Source organism: Pocillopora damicornis, chromosome 4, assembly GCF_964200805.1.
Source record: "Pocillopora damicornis chromosome 4, jaPocDami1.2, whole genome shotgun sequence".
NCBI classification, from domain to species: Eukaryota; Metazoa; Cnidaria; class Anthozoa; order Scleractinia; family Pocilloporidae; genus Pocillopora; species Pocillopora damicornis.
In genome coordinates this window covers 16,665,544-16,686,130 of record NC_142673.1, presented here as the reverse complement: position 1 = coordinate 16,686,130, position 20,587 = coordinate 16,665,544, and the positions used below count along the sequence as shown (strand labels likewise).

Below are 20,587 nucleotides of genomic sequence, written 5' to 3'. Positions count from 1 at the left end.
AAGCTCTAAAACTTTTTTCATGAACCTGTGGCTTACATACATTTTTATTACATAGAATTTTAAAACGTCGGTAAATTTACAGAAGTTTCAATTAGCACGCATTTAGTGTAACCATGTAACTAAAATAGATGTACTTTGAAAAGTTTATTATTCATAGCTCACAAAAACACGAGTAGGGCTGGAGGGAAAATTCAGATAACTCCCAGGCTGTAAGAGAGCTATTCTGTAGAATGCAACTCTTTCATTTATAAAATACTGGCCTTTTCTGACCTTCCCATGACAACAACCAAGGTAAATTTTGCTCATACAATTACATACAACACAACCAAATATAAAGAGCAACTCACCCGGTTCGGACAATTCTCCTATGCCTCATGTCAAATTGAAACTTTCTCTTGCTGAATTAAAATCCCATTATGCTTCCAACGTCAAAAAAGGGGCCATTTTCAGTTTGTACAAGAAGCTTTTTGACTTCTGCGGCTGATATTTCTTCCAAGATAGCAACAACGACATCAGGGACAACTTTGTTTACCTTATTCAAATCCGCCGCCATTTCGTTGACAGAAACTCCTGGGTCGAGTCGGGCTTACCACGTTGTGTAAGCTTTTTTAATAAAGAGCGATAACTGAGATTATTCCGAGAAGTCAGCAAGGCGAATCTATTTTTAAATGGTTTGATAGGGAAACCTTTCCTGAAGTGTACGAAAGGAAATCCGATTATCAGTTAACAGAGTCAGAAATATACGAGAAACTCGGGAGTGCAAAAATTAAATTAAGAGCACATAAACTTCTCATTGATAAATACTTAGACAAAGTTTTTTATGTCAATATCTTATTTTCCTGTTTTTTTGACTGCAAATATCATCTGCATTTGCTATTATTTTCGCTGACCGTCATGGCCTTTCTTGCGTGCACGTGCGAGCCAGTTCATATAGAACACTCTTTCGAGTTTCTCTGGGTGGTGTCGGGCTTAGGTGTGTAGGTCTGGCTGAAAAGATATCAGCACGCTGCAACACGGGTTCCTATGTTTTCTACTTTTTCTTTATTCATTCTCTTCCTTGCATTATCACACATTTATGTTTTTTTATTCCCTCAGCGCGTTCCCTCAGATTTGGAAGCAGGCTATGAAAAGTCAATATCGACCAGAGCTGAAATCCTTTTCTATCACTATTTGTTTCAGAGAACCCCCGTTATTTGTAACTTTATTTCTCAAGAGAATGTGTTTTTATTTGCTATTTCTTTCCATTAGAACATGAAACTAGGTCCTGATAAGTTTTTTTGTTTCGTGACTCCCAAAAACTGTTTGCGACAACATTAATTGAGAAATCAAAGGCAATTACGCCTGAGAAATTCGCTTGTAGCCTTCTACCCGCAGAAGGCAAATCCATATAATGAAACGTTCTAAGACCTCTGTAAACTAAAGAAATTGCGTGGTGTTAAGGGTTAAATATTTACACTAAATCTGTGACCCTCAAACGGATCACGTACTCGTACATGTAACGTCCGGAAAATGTCACGCATGTATAACGCTTTAGGCGCACCTGGCGAATTCTATCCACTGGCTTCAATAGTAAAGAGAAAACTTATTTACCATTTGTATACGAGCAAGCTTTTTTACCCTAATTGAAAATATCCTTGATGAAGTCTACTATTGTCAGACGAAACGCGTGGGAGATAAATACAAGTTTTTGCTTTCTCAGTTCGTGCAGTGATGCTCACTAGTTTGTTCAGTCAGAAACGCTTTTAATGTGAAGTCACGTGGGTATACAGCTTTAAAAGAACATTTGAAAGACGTCGATGTATCCCAAACATGCGTTTCGTCCGAGAAGAAGCTTATTCTAGCGCGTATTGGTTTATTTGGAGATACGAAGGCCGCGATTACACGATATACCTCAAATATCGTGCACAACTTAGTGTGAGATTTAGACCTTGGGATTCTTAAATGCCAGTATCCTCCTTATAAAAATCGGAGACTTAAAGTTGAGAGAGAGGTGAATCTGCAGATGGCAGAAGAAATCAAAGCTGGTGGCGAGTCTTCCTGGTGGCAAGGTGACAGTAAACCTAAACTGTTATCTTAAGTCGGCAAGGAATAAGGAAGAAGGGTAAGAAGAGCGCTTATCTGAACATTAGTTTTCCTAACTGGTGATTTGTGATTGAGATGAACTTTATATCATATGATTGCCAGGGATACGCAGGTACTGTAGAGGCGCTCACATAAATAGAGGTGGGCGATCCTCCCTCTGACTTAAGAAATGCGACAAGTTTATAGCGCAGACCACCTCGCACAGTTTGGAGTACCTCTGGGTCTCACGGGGCTCATCACATTAGAAACCTTCAGCAAAATAATCGTAGAAGCGGGTGGTTATCAGCAACGTGCACCGATTTCTGAACGCGGGTCATCGCGAGAACTATACCCAATCCGTCACAGACAGAACAAGAAAGCGAGATATTCTTGCTAAAAGGAAGGATGTATCAAAACGTTTCAGTCATTGGCTGCCATCCAAAAGCACCCTAACAAAGACAAACACAGTGAAGCTGACAAAAAAAAAATCCGCCTATGATAAGATCAAGAGGAAATGGACGAAGACCGGCTTACCATTCTATAGGGGATGGCTACGTTCAAGGTCGGACCTCAGGTAAAATTCTGGCGAACAATCCCCAACTAGCCAAGTGGACTTTCGATGGTCTCTTCGGAAAACACAAAAAACAGCCATCTTTTCTCAGAAAGCAAAGAATTATCTCCTAGACGTGTGCTGGACAGGGGAGGAAACTTGTAAGGCAACCGCCTCTAATATGACTTCCCAAATATCGAGTTTAAGAGATGACACCAGCCAGAAATGTTGTCTAAGAATGACCGGTTGATACAACAGCAAATCGCTCGATACTTTAGCTGGTTATCTATCGTAACAAAAATTGGTTTATTGACGAGGTCCCCCTCTGTAAATATGAATGAGGACGAAGAGGCCGATGCCAATGATCTAACTTCAGAAGTCGAAACGGACCGAACAAGGCAGAAGATAAGGAGGGACCTTGCAAAATTTAGACGAAGACTGCAGGAGAGGGTACAGCTGCTATTAGGCTAAAAAAAATAATAATAATAATAAAGACATTTGCATCTCACTTTTCTTTCTTATTCATTGTCTTTGCTCACGAAAACAACTGAATATGTCTTGGGATTTCATCAAGTGAAATTTGCAGGAAGCCTACTGATCAAATTACTGCTGGCTCATTCTTAATTAATTTTACAGGTCGCGTAATTAAACGCCGGCAACACTCGATCTAGAGAGATGTAGATATTTTACGATCGAAGCAGGCAAATAATCATAGAGATCTGCAGATTATTCTGAAATTGTGATCTAGCAGACTGCATGAACAACGCGCTTGTATAATTCCTACGGAGAGTCTTCGGGTCACGCAACAGATGTTAAGTTAGCGGAGTTCTGCATGGAAATGTTCGATGGCGGTAAGTGACAACGAAAACACTATTTTAGTTTTATTTTCGGAATAGAAGCACAGTTTTTAGCCTAATAGAACTATTGATATTTGCTCTAGAGCGAGAGCGCAGAATTTCTCGTCTGTAAAAGCCGAAGTTGTAGCACACTGAAACTTGTTGTAATATCAACCAACACGCAGCATGTGACTTTAAAATCTCCTAAAATGAGAAGTGATGATAATAAACAATCAAATTATAGACTAATGAATGTTTTGTGCCGTACAAAATCCATATCTGCTGATTTTAGCAAATCTCCAAAGTAACAAACGACTGAAGAAAGAAACACTACGATTTTCTCTTCGATTTTTCGCCTACATGCATTTCTCTAAACATGAAATTTTCCATTCCTACAAAAAATCTCGAAAGTTTTTCACATTTTTTACCTTTCTTGATTAATCATCTTGTATAAAGAGCTAAAAAATGTAGGTTTATTTTTTCAAGTGACCGCCTAGAGCAAGAATTGCGTGACAAGTGTTGTTGAGAGAAACTTGTCACAGTCGCAGATTTTAAAAGCATCCAAGGCAAAAATACGGTAGTGCTCAAATATTTTTTTGATGATTTTCATAGATGAAATAATGGGTTATAAAGAGTAATTAAGATTAGTGTTGTAGCTTTTTGGAAACGGGAGATATTTGACCTCAAAGTTATCAAATATTTGGATGAATCGAAAAGTCTAAAAACACAGTCGTATATTTACCCCTGTTGATTGACAAGCCGTCAATCAAATTGACAGATACTTGCGGTGGACATTAACTAAAGGTGTAAAAATATGTGTGCAAACTCTCAGAGTAACTGGTTAAATAACATCGCAGTGAGAGCTTCATACATTTTACCTATTTTGAAGCGATTTCCCAAGAAAAAAAACCAAGAAAAACTGGGGGGGTGGTCTATCTCCCCCCGGAATAACCCAAAACAGGAACAAGTTTGTCGTTTTGAGTTTTGGGGCAGACCCTTTAAACTGGCAAAGTTTCATTGAAATCGGTGAGATGGCATGTAACACGACTGCCCGGTGCTCTCGTGGACACGCTCTTAAGTTACCATGTTCTTCACAAAGAAAATGAGTTAAGAGTTAAAAGTTCAGGTGAATCGTTTGAAAAACGTAATTATCTTCCCGGCCTCACATCGCTGTAATTTTACTCTCCACAAGTCAAAGTGAAACTTTGTTCTGGGATCCTTTTGGGAACAGCGTTTGTAATAACTTCAGTTGATAATGCAACATGTGCTGGGAAAGAGGATTCCTCTGCTTCTCGTAAAGACCAAGAAGATCGAGCATGTGCCACGCCGATTAGTTCCGGGTTCCTGCGCGATCCAAGTACGGGTCGATTTTCGACATCGAGCAAAACAGGAAAGGCAAAACAAAAAGCTAATGGCTAATAAAAACATCAAAGCAGGAAAAGCTAAAACGAAGTTGATGATGGATTCCAAACAAGAAAGCCTTGATGAGTCAAAAAAAGTAAGAAGAACTAGTTTGGTAAGTTTATTGTAGGTGCTGCAAATACTGTTTATAGTGAACGTTACAAATTATAAATCATCACGAAACTACCTTCCAGGGCGAAGATACAATTTATTGCTACTGTAGCGGTCGTTATTTGTTTAACTTTCAGAGGCTAAAAACTGTGGATGATTTTCCACTTGGCACTAGAATTGTTGATTTGGAAGTAGTCAGACAGGGACTTCAAAGGTGTAGTAGTTGTAAACAAGATACAAGAAAAATACTCATAAAATTTTGCAGTAACCATTTTCCACTGTCCATATGTATAGTGGTGAGAGGTGGCAAATAATTTTTTAGGCAGGTATCTAAATACACAGAAGATCGATTTTTCTAATTGTTGTAGTACTAGCAAAATTTCAATGGTAAAAAGGCCATTCATTGATGATGCAGAAACTGGCACAAGTAATTTGGTGGACTTCCATAGATTTCATACCAGTGATCATATTTAAATGTTTTAACAACTTGTCTATGTAATGACCTTTCTCTTCTTGCAAACACTATAATTTTGTCACGAGATGGTTTCTTAAATGCAAATCCCCATACCGTAATAGGATATCTAGAATTAAAATCCCTCATTTTTATAATTTTAAATGAATTTCAAATTTATTTTTCTTAGGCCCCTTGCCCTTTAGTCAGTTGTATGGTGAAAAAAAGTTTGGTCTTGCAAGCATCTTCATGGTAAACTGTCTGTTCTGCGTTGCACAAAATAAAATCTCCTCATCAAAGTCTCACAAAACATACCACAGAGGGCCACAAGCATTTGATGTTGACACTAGGGCAGTACTTGGTGCCTTGCATGCTGGTGTTGGACACACCCATCTAAGCGCAATAACATCAACACTAAACATTCCATCTATAAGTCATGTTTCATTCAAGACAAGAGAACTGGTGACGATGACATCACAACTCATTCTCACATACGCGAAAAAGTTCCCTATGACGTTGAAAAGCAGTCTGATATCATTCATACAAAACGGTCCATGACTTCGAGGCTGTACAAGCTCAAGTCAGAAGAAAAATTTCCAGGCTGCTCCACACTTTCAACAAAAGTGATTAATTACTTAGGAAAATGTTTTGGATATTGTGTGGCCCAAAACAAAGATAATGCAGATTCACTTCAAGCAGCCATAAGAAACATTGTGCCGCATGCATTTAGGAAACATGAAAAGAGTGATGAATTATGGTGTCAGTTCAAAAATGATCCGCAAAGTTATAGACACAGTGATGGTGATGCATTGGAGGCAGCCTTGAATGCTATTTTTGGTGACTATTGAAGAGATATTGTAGTTAAAAAACTAGCCCTAGCAATAAATTCACAACGTAATGAAGCCTCTAAAAATGTCGTGGGGTCAAAAAATCCCAAAATCAGGTTTTACGGTGAGCGTGACAGTAACGATTTTCGGGTTGCATGTGGCGTTAGTCAGACAAATGAAGGGAGAGATTATTTCAACCAGACTTTAAGGGAAGTAAATATACAGCCTGATGATCACTGCATCGCTCATAACAAAGCTACAGATCAGAAGTACTTAAAAGATAAAATAAGAAAATATTCGATCTTATTCAGGAAGCGACGATCACAACCACATCGTGATAAATTGAGTGCAAACAGCAGAAGTGAGGCTAGAGAAGGCACCACATACCAAACTAGTGTTGGTCTAAATTTGGACATAACAGCAAACGATTCCATTATAAGATTACTTCAGTCAACTTTGTCTGTGCCAAAACCTAAGTTTTTGGAATACGAAAGGATGGTACCACCGTTTAAAAAACGCCCAGTACAAACAAAAGTTTGTTTCAACAACTCAACTAAATATAAATTTGTTGTATTCGATACATAGACAACTTCCTTACGTAAAGATGCAGAAATTTGTCAAATAGCTGCAATTACAAAAGGAGGAAACACCTATAATAACTATATATTATTATTATTATTAGTATACTACCAATCCACAACATCAGCCACTATGCATCCTGAGTAAACAAACTTACAGTCAAAATCACAAATGGCCGGAGAACATTATTCAAAGGAAACGCTCCTGTGAAATCTGTACCTCTAAGCGAATGCCTTGCAAATATCGTAAATTTCCTCTCTGGTGTTGGCCCAAGTAGCACAACTCGCCACACTGTCTTGATCGGTCAAAATCCTTCTGTTTTTGACACTCCCATGCTATTGCAATGTGCTGGACTGGATTTCAAACAAATGCTTTCTTCGATGAACGTTTCCTTCGCAGTCAGCCTTCACCTCGTCAAAAACACTTACCAAAAGTGGACACAAGTCGCTCAATCCAGGTGAAAAGCGTCCAAAAGCAATCTTCCATCTGTTTTTAAGTCACTGTTTGACGAAAATTTTCAAGCACACAATGCTTTAGAAGATGTATGTGCTCTCAGACGCGTACTTTTTGAATCCTCGCTCAGGTTGACAGAAGCAGATATCGTAAACAGCAACAATCTAAAGCCGGCCTCCTTCGCCTTCGAATAAATGGTGTACTTGGACGAACGTTTAGTACGTATGCAAACGTTCAAGGATAAACTCTTCTCACAAAGTGGCAACGGGCTAATAAAGCAAAGCCTAATTCAAAAACTTGCCGAAAGTGGCCTTTCCAGGATCTTCGCCATTTATACTCAACTGGTGGAAAAGAAGCATTAGTGGCAGTTTTGAGTCGGGCGCTAACAGGAGCTAATCGATCCACGCCACGAGGAACAAAAGAACTGACGACTTTAGCAAAAATTATTCATCATTTCGGAGGCAAATGACACCACAGTCATTAACAAACACCATTCATCCAAAAGGTAACAGTTTCTAGCCAAAAAAAATTGAAAACAAGAAAACAGGAAGATGCGAACATAGAATGTCCCGTGCGTCTTGCATGTTCTCTCTCGCGTACAGCCTCTGGGTAAGCGCAGTTGCCTACCTTGTCGTGTCAAAATGTTTGGAAATTTGAAACTTTCGACGGCATTATTTCCGCTTTCGCTGAATAAATTTTTTCCCCTTTTGGCATGTTGTCTTCGCTCCGCCCAATGTCTTGAGAGCGACTTTTAAAAATTCTGTCGACAGAGAAAAATATTAAGAATGAATTCCAAAACGCGGGGATTTTCCGAAAAATTTCCGACAGAATTTTATTTACGTTGGCTCTCAGGTAGATTGCATAATGCCAACGCTGTATGCAAAATTTAAACACATTTTACCGTGGATCTGTCGAGGGAGTTGTATCAGAATATATCTTTTTATCTAATTTAGTCGTTCGTGTGGTTGTTTCTGCGGAGAAAAAGACACGTCTCATAAAATTGACTTTTTGCGTCCTGATTGTTTCCAAAAAAGTTGTAATTTTTCAGCAGGAGACAACTTGCTTTCAGTCTCTCAAGAGAGTAAATCCGTCTACTAAACGAGCCGACTACACGAAAATTGACTATGAGAGTAAAAACCCTTCCTTCAAACAAACTACAATGTTTGTCTTTGAAAAAGAAAAAGCTTGTACAAAGTCTAATTGACAAACCCTAACTTTGTGCGCACTTTGAATTTTGCTACAAGTGTTATTTAAGTCTAATCGGCAGAATTTTCACAAATTTCTCACTCATCAACTAAAAAGTGTGTAGCTATACGTCTGAAATTTAAACACTACTTTCATGCCGATCAGTCAGTATCAACCATTCAGTCCAAGAAAAGTTATAAGTAAGTCAGTTCTTGAAAATATCATTCCCCTCAGTCTAGTTAACTTCTGATCACAACTTTTACAACTCTCGAAAACTCGAAGGAAATTGTAGGTTTGCCATTCATATTTATCACCTTGCTGACTCGAAAGCACAAGGATTGAAATGTTGAAATATCCTTTTGTCTCGATAAAACCTCAGAAGCTTATTTTCACTTTAGTTAAGTTTACTGGTGGAAATCTCTTCGATCAGGGATTGAACATCGTCAAAACAATCCTCTTGATTAATTCGCATCCGCTGCGCTATCACCGACCGCCACATTTAAGTGTGGAGTTAAACTCAAGTTTTTTTTGAGAAAATGCTATCCCACACTCCCTTAAGGGAAATAAATTACCATGACCTATCAAGTGCATCCCAATGTAAAGATTACACCTTAATCTTCCATTCTTTTAAGCTTTTCAATACCTCTTTGTGATTAGTTGTGAGTTTTTACGAAGGAAAACACTTCTTGAACTTCTAATTCAATATTTGGGCAAAAATTGCCCAATTTTTCGGCCGACTAATAAACCCCAGCTTGTTTTTAGGTAATATAGGGGAGTTTGGACGCTTCTAGGTCATAAGCTTGTGGCACTATGGATAACCACACGGGAGCAGATCAAACTAGTAGCGAGGATCATTCATCCTCGGTTTAACCAAGGCATATTTACGTTGTTATCAACAGCAGCACCAGGGATCTGAACTTTAGCTAAAAAATATAACAGACAGAGTCTCTAAATCATATTTCAATTTCAGTTATAGAGCTAGTTGATTGCTTTTCTCATTTTGAAAGCAAAAGCACTTACACTTTCCACGTCAGAATCAGAATACGGAATGAGAGTGCGATTCTTTTTGTACCCTAAATTTTGTTAGCTTGGTGCATTGTTAAGGCCAAGGCGTCAACTGAATCTGTTTCGCCATCGTCACGAACTGCTACTTCGTTGCTGGCAAAATTAAGTCTCCTAATAACTCGCAAATCCTGTCGTGATTTGTTTGAGTCATTTCTCTTGACCTGCATGCTGGATAATGTATGGATATTACAAAGAGAAATTACATGCCATTCACTTTAGGGGGTTAATGGTCAAGGCTACAAGATTATCATGCACTGTACCCAGCAGTTGGGTATGCACATAAATCATAGGTTGGGGTGAATATGTATCCAAATTATGTGAACATATGGATCAGGTAACCAAATAAAGGGAAGTGGGTGAGCATGTATTTACATTGTGGCTAATGTGGTTGATTATCTAATCACACCATGAGGAAAGGATGATCAAGCATCCAAACTGAATGAAGGTAAGCAGATGATCACAAGCCCATATTATAAGTACCAAGTACGTATGTACCTGAATTATGGGCACTGGGTAACCTTCAACCCAAATCAAAGGTAGAGAGTGATTATGTGGTAAATCCTACAAAATTTTGTTGAAAAGCATCGTCAATTACTGTTAGTAATTATGATAACTTACTGAATGTAAATACATGAAGTTCGTTCCTCTAATTTTTATTTCCTCCACTAAACTTTTAATTAACATTTAGTGGACACTGGTGATCCACTTTTGTGTTAAACGTGATCGTCTCAAGTTTTGCGTAAACGTGAAAGAATTTTGGATGTTATGTATGACGTGTAAAGAAGCCAAGTATTTATATATGCCAGGCTGTATGAGAGCTATTCCACAGGTCAGCCTTTGCCGACCTGCCCAATAAAACAACCTAGGGAAATTTTGCTCATGCAATTGCATTCAACACAATCAAATATAAAGAGTAATAACTCACCCGATTCGGACAGTTCTCCTTTGCTTCATTTCAAATTGAAATCTGCTCTTGCTGAATACACCTATCATGCTTCCAACGTCAAAACAGGTGTCATTTTCAGTTCGCACAGGAAGCTTTTTTACTTCTGGGGCAGATATTTCGTCCAAGACAGCAACAACGACATAGGAGACAACTTTGTTTACGTCATCCACACACGCCGCCGCATAGTTGACAGCGAAACTCCTGGGTCGAGATAGGTTACCACGTTTTGTAAGCCTGCTAATAGCGCGCAACTGACGTTATTCCAAGAAGTCAGCGAATCTATTTTTTAAAATTAATGGTCTAATAGGGGAACCTTACCTGAATTGTACGACAGGAAATCCGATTATCAGTTGATAGTGACGATGAAATGTATGAGAAACTCGAGAGTGCAAAGATTAATGAAAAGCCGGAGTACTTAAACTTCTTATAGCTAAGCGGTTATAGACCAAAATTGTTCAAATTAATGATAAAAGCATGAAACTTTGCCACAAAACTTATGACCCTAAGACTAACATTTTCTGATATAGGGTCAGTCCAAATTAACTTCTGGTGACGAGAACCATGCATGTTAGAAACTGGCTAACATAGAAACGAGGCTAAGAATAAAAGAATCCTCTTTAACGACATTGCTTAGGAAAATTTGCGACAAAAGCCTTCAAACATAAGAACCGACTCATTTTCTATCCATTTGTATCCATCTTATGCTATTATGGTACTATCCTCTTTGATATTTATCATAATGTTTGGGTGCCCTGAGGTTAAACGTTAAATATATCTGTTTACGTTATTTTCTGAATCACGATTGGTAAAACTTGTTTACCTTAGAAACAACAAGCTTATGTCTTTGGCTGATTTGACGTTCTCGTCCGTTACTTTATTAAAATTAACCAGCTATTATAAATAAGCTTTGGTTAACAGATTTGGGATACTTGTAGTAAATTGTTCAGCTACACCTCTCTGAACGGCGCTTTGGGTGAGATCCTAAAATGTTCTCCTATCTAACCAAAATTCAACAAATGATTAATGTAATGAATAATTCTTAGTCGATCTACTCTGGTCGTCAGTGACACCGTACTTTGTAAATATTTGTGGCTGTTAGAAGTTGCCGCCACAGTCGCACAAACCAGAACATGCCGAATTAGCCTTTAAGAACTTGCATGGTTCTCTACATGAGGCTCTGCATCCACATCAAATGAGTTCGCTGTCCAGAATGGCGACCAGTAGTTGCTGAGCTGTCGCCACCCCCAGGCTGATGGGCTTGGAAGCACTGGCTGATAAAGGAGGGTTTGGCACCATACGTAGCCTCCTTGGAACACTGCTCTTTTGACGTGTTGCTCAAGTCACGATCCAGTGGGAGGGATACTGTCTAAGCTTCTAGACCTCTTTTAAAAGAGCTTTTGTTGCGCCTCGTTTACTTTCGTAAGGCTGCTTTACGGTTATATATAAGGACAACAAACCTCTCAAGGAAAGCCATGTATTCCTCTGTGATCTCTTGTGGTGATGCTTTGAGGACTTTTAGCACTAGCGTCAGTTGAGAAAACAAGTTCCACACATCCTAAGCCGTTTTCTTTCCACGCCCTCTAAAAAAAGACGAAACAGTATCACACCCAATTGGTGCATGGAAAATTGGTAGGGTCGAGGCCTTATCAGGACCCAGGGATATTGCTAGGATATTTTGTACATTCTTTCCAGATCCATAGGTGATCCAGAGTTCATCTGTTGGAGGAGTGCTAGCCACTGAAATAGCAAGTACAACAACATCGGTATCATTGTTTCTAATTCTATTTCATCGATGTCCGCTTGAGGCTGCATAGAGTGCCTCGACCGTAAGGCGAGTATCTTCCTCTTCATGTGTGCAAGGCGCAAGTAAGCTCATCTCTGTTCTTTCAGTACTCGATAGGATATTCTTGTCATAGGTAGAGTAGATGCTCTTATCCTAGGGAACCTTCAGTGAAACCACTTTAAATAAAATGAATATAAATATTTGTGATTAAACCACTCATAGAAAGCCTTTTCAGTCAGCAGGAATTCTTGTTGATGTTAGTATATTGCTCCTTTGTCCAGAACCCCTCTTTTCTCGCAGCGATCTCTTCAGTGAATCATCCTGATAGACATCCCAAATTAAGTCAGCCCTTCTCGCCGTTGATCTCTGCTGATGTGCTGGGCAAACACGTCGTCCTCTAAGCTAACCAAGCTGCGAAAGTGATGGCGGCCATGGTTGATTCTCATGCTTGAAGAAATGTTCCGTGTTTCCATCATGAATTTGACAAGCTATGTAAAGCCGTAAAAATAAAGCACAGTCATCCTTCAAAACTCCCACTTTCATCTTGTCTTTTGAAACGATCTTCTTGTTCGTCGACGTGAAAGTGGGAAGATTATTCTTCTTGAGTAGTTGCGTAACAGGCTTGCTTCTCTCGACGAACTGCTCATTTGCAAACGAGTTGGACTGTTTCTCCCAATTTTTGTAACATTGCGAACAGCTTTGGTCCGTGTACTTGATGCAGCCTACGTATGGGACCAAACCTTCTTTTGCCAGCCAGTGCTTCCAAGTCCATCAGACAGGGGGTGGCGGTATCTCAACAACTCATGATCACCATTCTTGACAGCTCTACCGCGTTCCTTTCACCGTATTCTGCCTATTTTGGCGTCCTCTCTAACTTTCTTGCCCGTTTCTCTCGACTCGCTCTACGTCTTTTACTTCTTGTCTTTTTGGCCGCTCAGTCTCTCTCCTTTCATCCTATTTTCACTCAAAACCCTCCCTCCGCCGGCAAATTTGAATCACAACAATTTCCTCCCCTTTGACAACGCTTTAGCTCTTCCGGTATTGTTGCTTTGCGATTTGATTAGGTATTGCAAAATACTGAGATATACTGTTCAACTTCAACCACAACCCGCGTTGAGGTGAGGTTTTATTATCCGTTGGATTTGCAGTTTTCTTTATGGCCGTCGCCAAGCTGTTAAGATTAAGAACATTGTATCCCCTTGGTTGCCCGTGCACGCTGGAGTCCCGCAGGGCACTAAGCTTGGCCCCATCCTGTTCCTCCTGATGATTAACGATCTCGCGATTGAAACTCCATTACTATCGAGCCACTGGAAATATGTAGATGACCTAACAATATCCGAGGTCATCCCATCAGGCGGTACATCGTCCCTTCAGAAAGATCTTGACGCCATTGCACAGTGGTCGTCGCGCAATAATATGAACCTCAACCCAAAGAAGTGCAAGGAACTTGTGATTTGTTCGCTTAAAACACGGCCAGATCTTGGCCCTTTGTGCGTCAATGGACGTCCCTTAGAACGGGTCTCCTCACACAAGGTCCTTGGAGTCACTATCAGCGACACTCTTGGGTGGAATGAGCACGTGCGTGAGATTGTCTCCAAAGCCTCAAAACGTCTTTACATCTTAAGAGTGCTCAAGCGGTCCGGAATTCCACCCGAAGACCTTATTAACATATTTTATGCCTTGGTACGATCGGTCCTCGAATACGCCTGCGTCACTTGGTCTACTAGCCTACCAATTTACCTCAAGGACATGATCGAAAGAGTTCAGAAAAGAGCTCTGCGTATATTATTTCCGGCGCTGAGCTACAAAGACGCCATTGTGGCTGCAAACTCCACTCGCTTAAATGTGAGAAGAGACGAACTCTGCAAGAAAGTTTGGGACGGTATCTGTGTGCCTGTGTCACGGCTGTACCACCTTATTCCACCAAAGCGCGCCGATTGCCACGTTTATGAGTTGCGCAACAAAAACCATGTATCACTCTTTAAATGCCGGACCGAAAGATTTAAAAAATCTTTCTTTCCAACAATGGCGTCTAACGCCCAGTCCTTGTAGTCAAGCAAACCTAAGCGTTTTTTCATTGGTATATAACTACTGACTCTTGTAATTCCCAGTCCCTTTAGACTCTTAATTTTGAAGTCAAATGTAAGATTTTCGTATTTTTTAAATATTTGAAGTATGCTTGTAAATTCACATGTATTTCACCACTTGGGTGCTATTTTTGAATACTTTTAATAAACCTTCTTCATCATCAATGTATTTTATAGACTGATGCCCCTCTTCTACCCCCTTTTTTTTTTTTTTTTTTCCAAAAAGTAACAAACAATACAGCTCGTCAAACATGGGAAATCACCGCTTTAACTCTCTAGCATTGGAGGCATTAGTTAACCAAAGCTGAAAAGACTGCGTAATTTATCATTTAAAGTCGAGTCTTCCTTAATTTTCGATTAGTTTTCGATCAGCTATAGAGGGGGTAGAATTAGTAGAAAATGTAAACAACGCATCACGAAATAAAGGAGAAACAACTGTAGGGTTCCAGTATAGTGAAAAGCAAAATATTCACATTTTACGGGGTTTCAATTTCGCATTTTAACTAGTCATGAAAATTAAAAACACTCATCCCGTATCACGCAGTAACCCCTTTCGCCTCCTCGGTAAACTGACACGCTTTGCAGAGCACGTATACATCCTGTGCCTTTCCGGCAGGACAAGCCAAGCAATCAAGCGTTAATGATATTCTGAAAATGAGAACTGTCCATCAGCGAGTGCCGACCTCACCTATTTCAGGTCTGTGGGGCCAACTAGTGGGTGATCTCTAATATATTTCTTGCCTAACGGAACACCAAGTTTGACTTCATACCCTCACGGTTATACAAGAGGAGGGGATGCAGTTTTAAGATTAGTGTACAACACTTCTTTGATACCAAAAAAATATCATAATCTTTTTGTTTATCGTTCTATAACATCTATATTCACAGGTGTTCCTGATCTCAAAATTGCTTATAAGGAAGCAATCGAAAAAAACCGAGAACGTCTTAGAGGATCACGTCCAAACCAAGAATTAACCAAAGGCCATTTGAATCCCTCAGCGATAAATTCCTTTAACGAAAAATTCATGGACGCTACCTACACATTTACCAATGTAGTACCTCAGTTTGCAGCGTCGAACTTTTATTTGACGAAGTTTGAGACAAAAGTGGAAAATTATGCAAAGGACAATTGTGGCAAGAAAGATGGAACCCTCTACCTTTTGACTGGCAGATCAGAAAATGGCCTTGTCACTAGTCCGGAGGGGATAGCTGTTAAGGATTCTACAAATGTACTTCCTAAGCCCTTTCCGACGGATACGTTTGTGCAAGGTACAATAACACTTGTAACTCCTCGTTCTCTGTGGACAGCTGTTTGCTGTATATGGCAAGTACCAGGTGACGAGAAGAAAAGAGCAGAATCTTTTGCAATGATGAGCAACAATCAAAACAAAAGATCGAATGTTCATCAAACAGAAATGAGCGTGCGCAAACTAGAGGAGTTCTTGACGACACCACCAGATGCCAAAGTAAATTTGTTCCCTGGGGAAGAGGAATGTCGACCACCTGCGACCTAAGAACTATCTACATTACGAAGAGAATGTCGATGAGAACAAGCTGTTCAGAGTCAGGTAGATAAATTAATACCCCTGATTAATGAGAGACTTGTGAAGAAGTGTCTTCCTCTTTGGCATATGTGTGTTTCCTTAGCAACAAGACTTTGAAATGATAACGAGAGATCATTAAAAAATAAAAAACTTTGGAACCAAACTGCCTTTTATGTACAGACAGCTATGGTGAGTTCTGGAACAGATGTCCGCATCCCGATTCACCTCAGTCTACTCTTATCCTTGCCAATTCGCCCTAATCAAATCCTATCAACTCCAATTCACTCCAATCCTTCCTGAATCACTCTAATCCACATCTTCACCCTCCTATCTTTACCCCGGCTATGATGGAAAAAGAGAAACACTGCATGACAACCAAAAAAAGATCTGCGTAGCATATTTGGGTGTGGATCTCCCTAAAATGTTGTTTGCTGGTCAAATTTAACACTCTATCACAAGTTCTCATTGTAAAGTACTCCCTTTTCACTTTCGACTAGAACAACTTCTTTTTTCCTGAACATCGGTTTTCTGTTCAGTTTCATTGCATAAAAAGGAGGAAAGAGAAACTGTATGAAGCTCAAATATTGCAACAATGTTCGATCTTAAACCATATTTCAATTTCATCGATTCATAAGTTTAGAGCGTCGTAAATTATTTTTTGTGGTGTTACAAGGCATCACATTTTAAGTTTTTCATTTTTAGTTTTGAGACAATGGAAATTTTTAAATAAAAACATACCGAGAACACGAAATTGGACAATGGGTAGAGAGTGCTCACAGGTAATATCGTTAAGCACTCAAAGCCAAACTGATCGATAGAGAATTAAAAATTGTTAACAAATTATAGAAGAAAAATTAATAATGGGGTTTTTATTCTTCTTGCGATACTAAGAAATCTTTACCACAAGCTGAGGTATTAAGAGTGTGTCTACGAGAGCATTGGGCAGTCGTGCTACATGCCATCTCACCGATTTCAATGAAACTTTGCCATTCTAAAGGGTCTTCCCCAAAACTTTCTTGATCAATCATCTTGTATGAAGAGCTAAAGAAAGTGGGTTTATTTGGTCAAGTGACCGGCCAGAATTGCGTGACAGGTGTAGTTGAGGGAAACTTGTCACAGTCGCAGATTTTAAAAGGCATCCAGACAAAAATACCAATGGTGCCCAAGGATTTTTTTGATGGTTTTCAGAGATGAAATGGTAGATTATAAAGGGTAATTAAGATTAGCGTTATGGTTTTCTGGCAACGGGAGATATTTGACCTAAAAGTTGTCAAATATTTGGATGAATCGAAAAATCTAAAAACACAGTCGTTTATTTGCCTCTGTTGATTCACAAGCCGTCAATCAAATTGACTGATACTTGCGTCAGACATTAACTAATAATGTAATAATAAGTGTGCAAACCCTCAGAGTAATTCGGTAAATACCATCGCAGTGAGAGCTTCATACATTTTACCTATTTTGAGGCGATTTCCTCAGTGAAAACCAAGAAAAACCGGGGAGGGGGTGGTCTATCTCCCCCCGGATAAAACCAAAACGGAAACTACTTTGTCTTTTTGAGTTTTGGGGTAGACCTTTTAAACTGACAAAGTTTCAATGAAATCGGTGACCAAACCTTTTATCTTCAAGTGATCACGAACCGTTTTTCTTCTTCTTCTCGAAAATTGGCAGGCATCGAATCATTCTAGACTTTTTGTTTCGCGTTAGATGATGGCTGCTCCTGGTTTGCTGAATATAGTTATGTAACGATGGTAACTAAGGTAATCGATAAAGGTTAAAAATGTTATTTTCAGCAATAGCGACGGTGCAGCACTGGTGGTGTAGTTTTAACGGTTATGTATTACCGAAGCAATAGTCGCACTGAAGGTACAGTGAAGCCGAAGAGTTTATCACCCTGCGTCAGTGACAATGACTTGGACGTAATTGTAATAGATGTTGTCGTAGTCCATGATTATAGTGACAACGGTGAAGATCAATATTAGGATAGTGAGGATATGGTACGAATCATCTCATATCCGTCATTGCTCAACGGCTCATCCAAGGTCAAAATTATTTTATACCTCGGAGTTTCAATATTCTGACTTCGATGTCTTCAATGGCTTGCTTATTGGAATCACTTCTTTGGACCAAAAGCCAGATAAATTCCAAACTACTTTAACTCAACAATTGTAAGTACGGTTTGTAATGTAATTTTGTGCTGTTTTTTCTACTAAACGAAAAAATAAAAGAGAAAATTCCACAAACTACTTAACAAGGCCCGGTTTTTCATGGGTTCGAGTTCTCTTTCAAGAATTTAAATCTCATCATGCTCTTTCCCCTTTTTCCGTTTATTAATCGCCACCCGATAGTTAAAGTTCAAGCTTTTCCGCAAGCATTACCAAGTACTAAATAAAAAATTAAAAATAAAATCGAGAAATCCTAAGAATAATTCTGAGAAAAATCGTGAGGCCTCACTATAAATTACAGTAACCCACTAATCTTTCGTCCTCCATATGACATAATACCAGATCGTTAGTTTTACATATCATTTTCGCATTCCACAATCATTTGAGGACTTACCTTGTGCTCTCTGGACAATATGAATCAGTTTTGCTGCTATTTTGGAGGGTATTGTATCATTGTTGTTCGGTATATTGCAGAAGACTAAGAAAAATAATGAAGTTAATCATGCAAGGAAAAACATATTCTTATTGAATAATAAGACTAATAAGTGGATGCAAACCACCAGTATGTTGGTAAATTATGCAGGTAATAGGAAATTTCGGCTGAATTTTCAGTCCTGAAAATGCGTCTGAATATCAAGACCCCGGTCATAGTTTTACCTTATACAGACCTAGCAGCCGGAAATAACGCAATTCATTACGCAATAAGTTTAGAGATAAATTATGTAACTTTTTTGCTTAACAAGTCGTTGTTTTAAGATCCCAGTCATTGTTCCAGAGAATCCCATAGACTGCGAATTATGATTAAATGCACCTCACAGTTCAGTTTTTACAACCACACTCTCCCAATCTCTCCTGGCTAGCTCTCCAAGGTGAATTTCCATATAGATAGATGAGTGAGATTATGCAAACCATTAGCAGAACAATCTTCATCTTGACAACTTTGAGCCAATTTAAAGCCATGATTTTATTCCGCTTTTTATAGTACCAATATTTGATCCACTATGATTATACGTTGTACCTGGTGCAATCAGAGAACTTATAATAGAACTTATCATATTTGCGAAACACCAAGAGATCAAACCTTATTAGTACAAATTTGTTAGTGAAAAAAAAATGAATCATAGCATTATTTAAAAAGAACCTCTGGGCAATCAAATGAAATCAACGCTGTGAATCTATGTACATGTAGTGCTTTTTTAAGGAAGACTTTGACTCTGCCAACAGAGCTATTTATCGTGCTAATGAAGGATTCATGGACATTTTCAGTAGGTTCTTGAAAATTTCCAGGTTTTAGCGTTACCAATGCCAGAAGCTTGCCGTGTAAATAGACACCCTCTCTGTTCGTTTCTACGGCGGTTTAACTTACATTGTTGGGGGTTAGTTCTTATAGAGTGAAGTTAATATTAAGTTGTGGATTTAATGTTTCTGAAAAAGACGTTCGAAGGGAAGAAGTTCAACTCCATCGGATGGAATCCGATGGAGACATTAAGCAAAAAAATTCATTACAAGGGCGGATCACGTGAACCTTAAACTCAATAAAGCTTTGTCAGGCATAAGATGGTAAGTTTCGATCTGCCATTAGAGGTACATTGCTGTGTTCAGGTTTGTTGGTTACACGTCAGTATGGCAAATAATTCAAGATTTATAGAAATCTCCTTCGTTGTCAAATTGTCACTCGTACGTATTTCACAGCTAAGAAATACTTTTACAATTGAAAAATGAAACCATGAACATAGAGCTATGATAAGTCTCTGAAATCTAGAACATAATCAAATCTGTGTTTAGGCAGTTTTTCCAGGATGTCAATATTCCACCATTCTTGTGAACTGGCTGAGGACCGGAGATCGATTTTTATTTATAATGATAGCACTGTACCAAAAAGAAGCGGATTGAAGATGGAACCGAGCTGAGTGCTGTTTATCTCCTCATTTTCCTTTTTGTGGATGGCTGGATTCTTACATTGAAGAAAAAAACAAAACAAAACATAACAAACGAACAAACAAAACATAGCAAATTTGGTCCAGAGTCATTTATTCATTTTGCTAATTAGTTATATTTAACACAATGGAAAGCTCTTCCTTTCTTCTCAAGCAAAATAATTTGATTCCTTGAAACTATGACATGAAGGCTTTACCATTAGGATTCAGCAAAACAAATTTCTCCTGAAGAATGTTTTGATCCGACGATGCTGACACAAAATGTAAAGAGAGATATCGGTAAAGATCATAACAAAATATTTTATTCCAGTAAGCAATGATTTATAGCGATCCTACGAAGAACTGGTAACAACTGGTTTCAGCAAGGTTCAAAGATCACCAAAAACTGAAAAACTTGAAATAAAAATGTACCTATTGTATAAATCTCGATTGATTGTAGTGACAAGTGTTTTCAAACCCACCAATTTTTTTTAAGCAATGTTTTTAGTCAAATCCACCAACCATAGAATTGATCACAATAACCATAGCAACAACCACATATCGTAAAAAAGTTGTGGAATTTCCAAAGTTGAGGAATATTTTACTTAGACATTGTCTCTACTGCAC

The 20,587-nt window shown here is 38.8% G+C and overlaps 1 protein-coding gene across 1 annotated transcript; it reads left to right on the top strand.

Annotated features, from left to right (window-relative positions):
• The first annotated feature begins 13,511 nt into the window (after positions 1-13,511).
• Positions 13,512-16,042, top strand: LOC149047022 (uncharacterized). Its single transcript, XM_089204212.1, has 2 exons — positions 13,512-13,830; positions 15,224-16,042. The coding sequence occupies exons 1-2, from the start codon at positions 13,512-13,514 to the stop codon at positions 15,847-15,849; spliced, it is 945 nt and encodes a 314-aa protein (XP_089060338.1). The 3' UTR covers positions 15,850-16,042.
• The last annotated feature ends 4,545 nt before the right edge of the window (positions 16,043-20,587 follow it).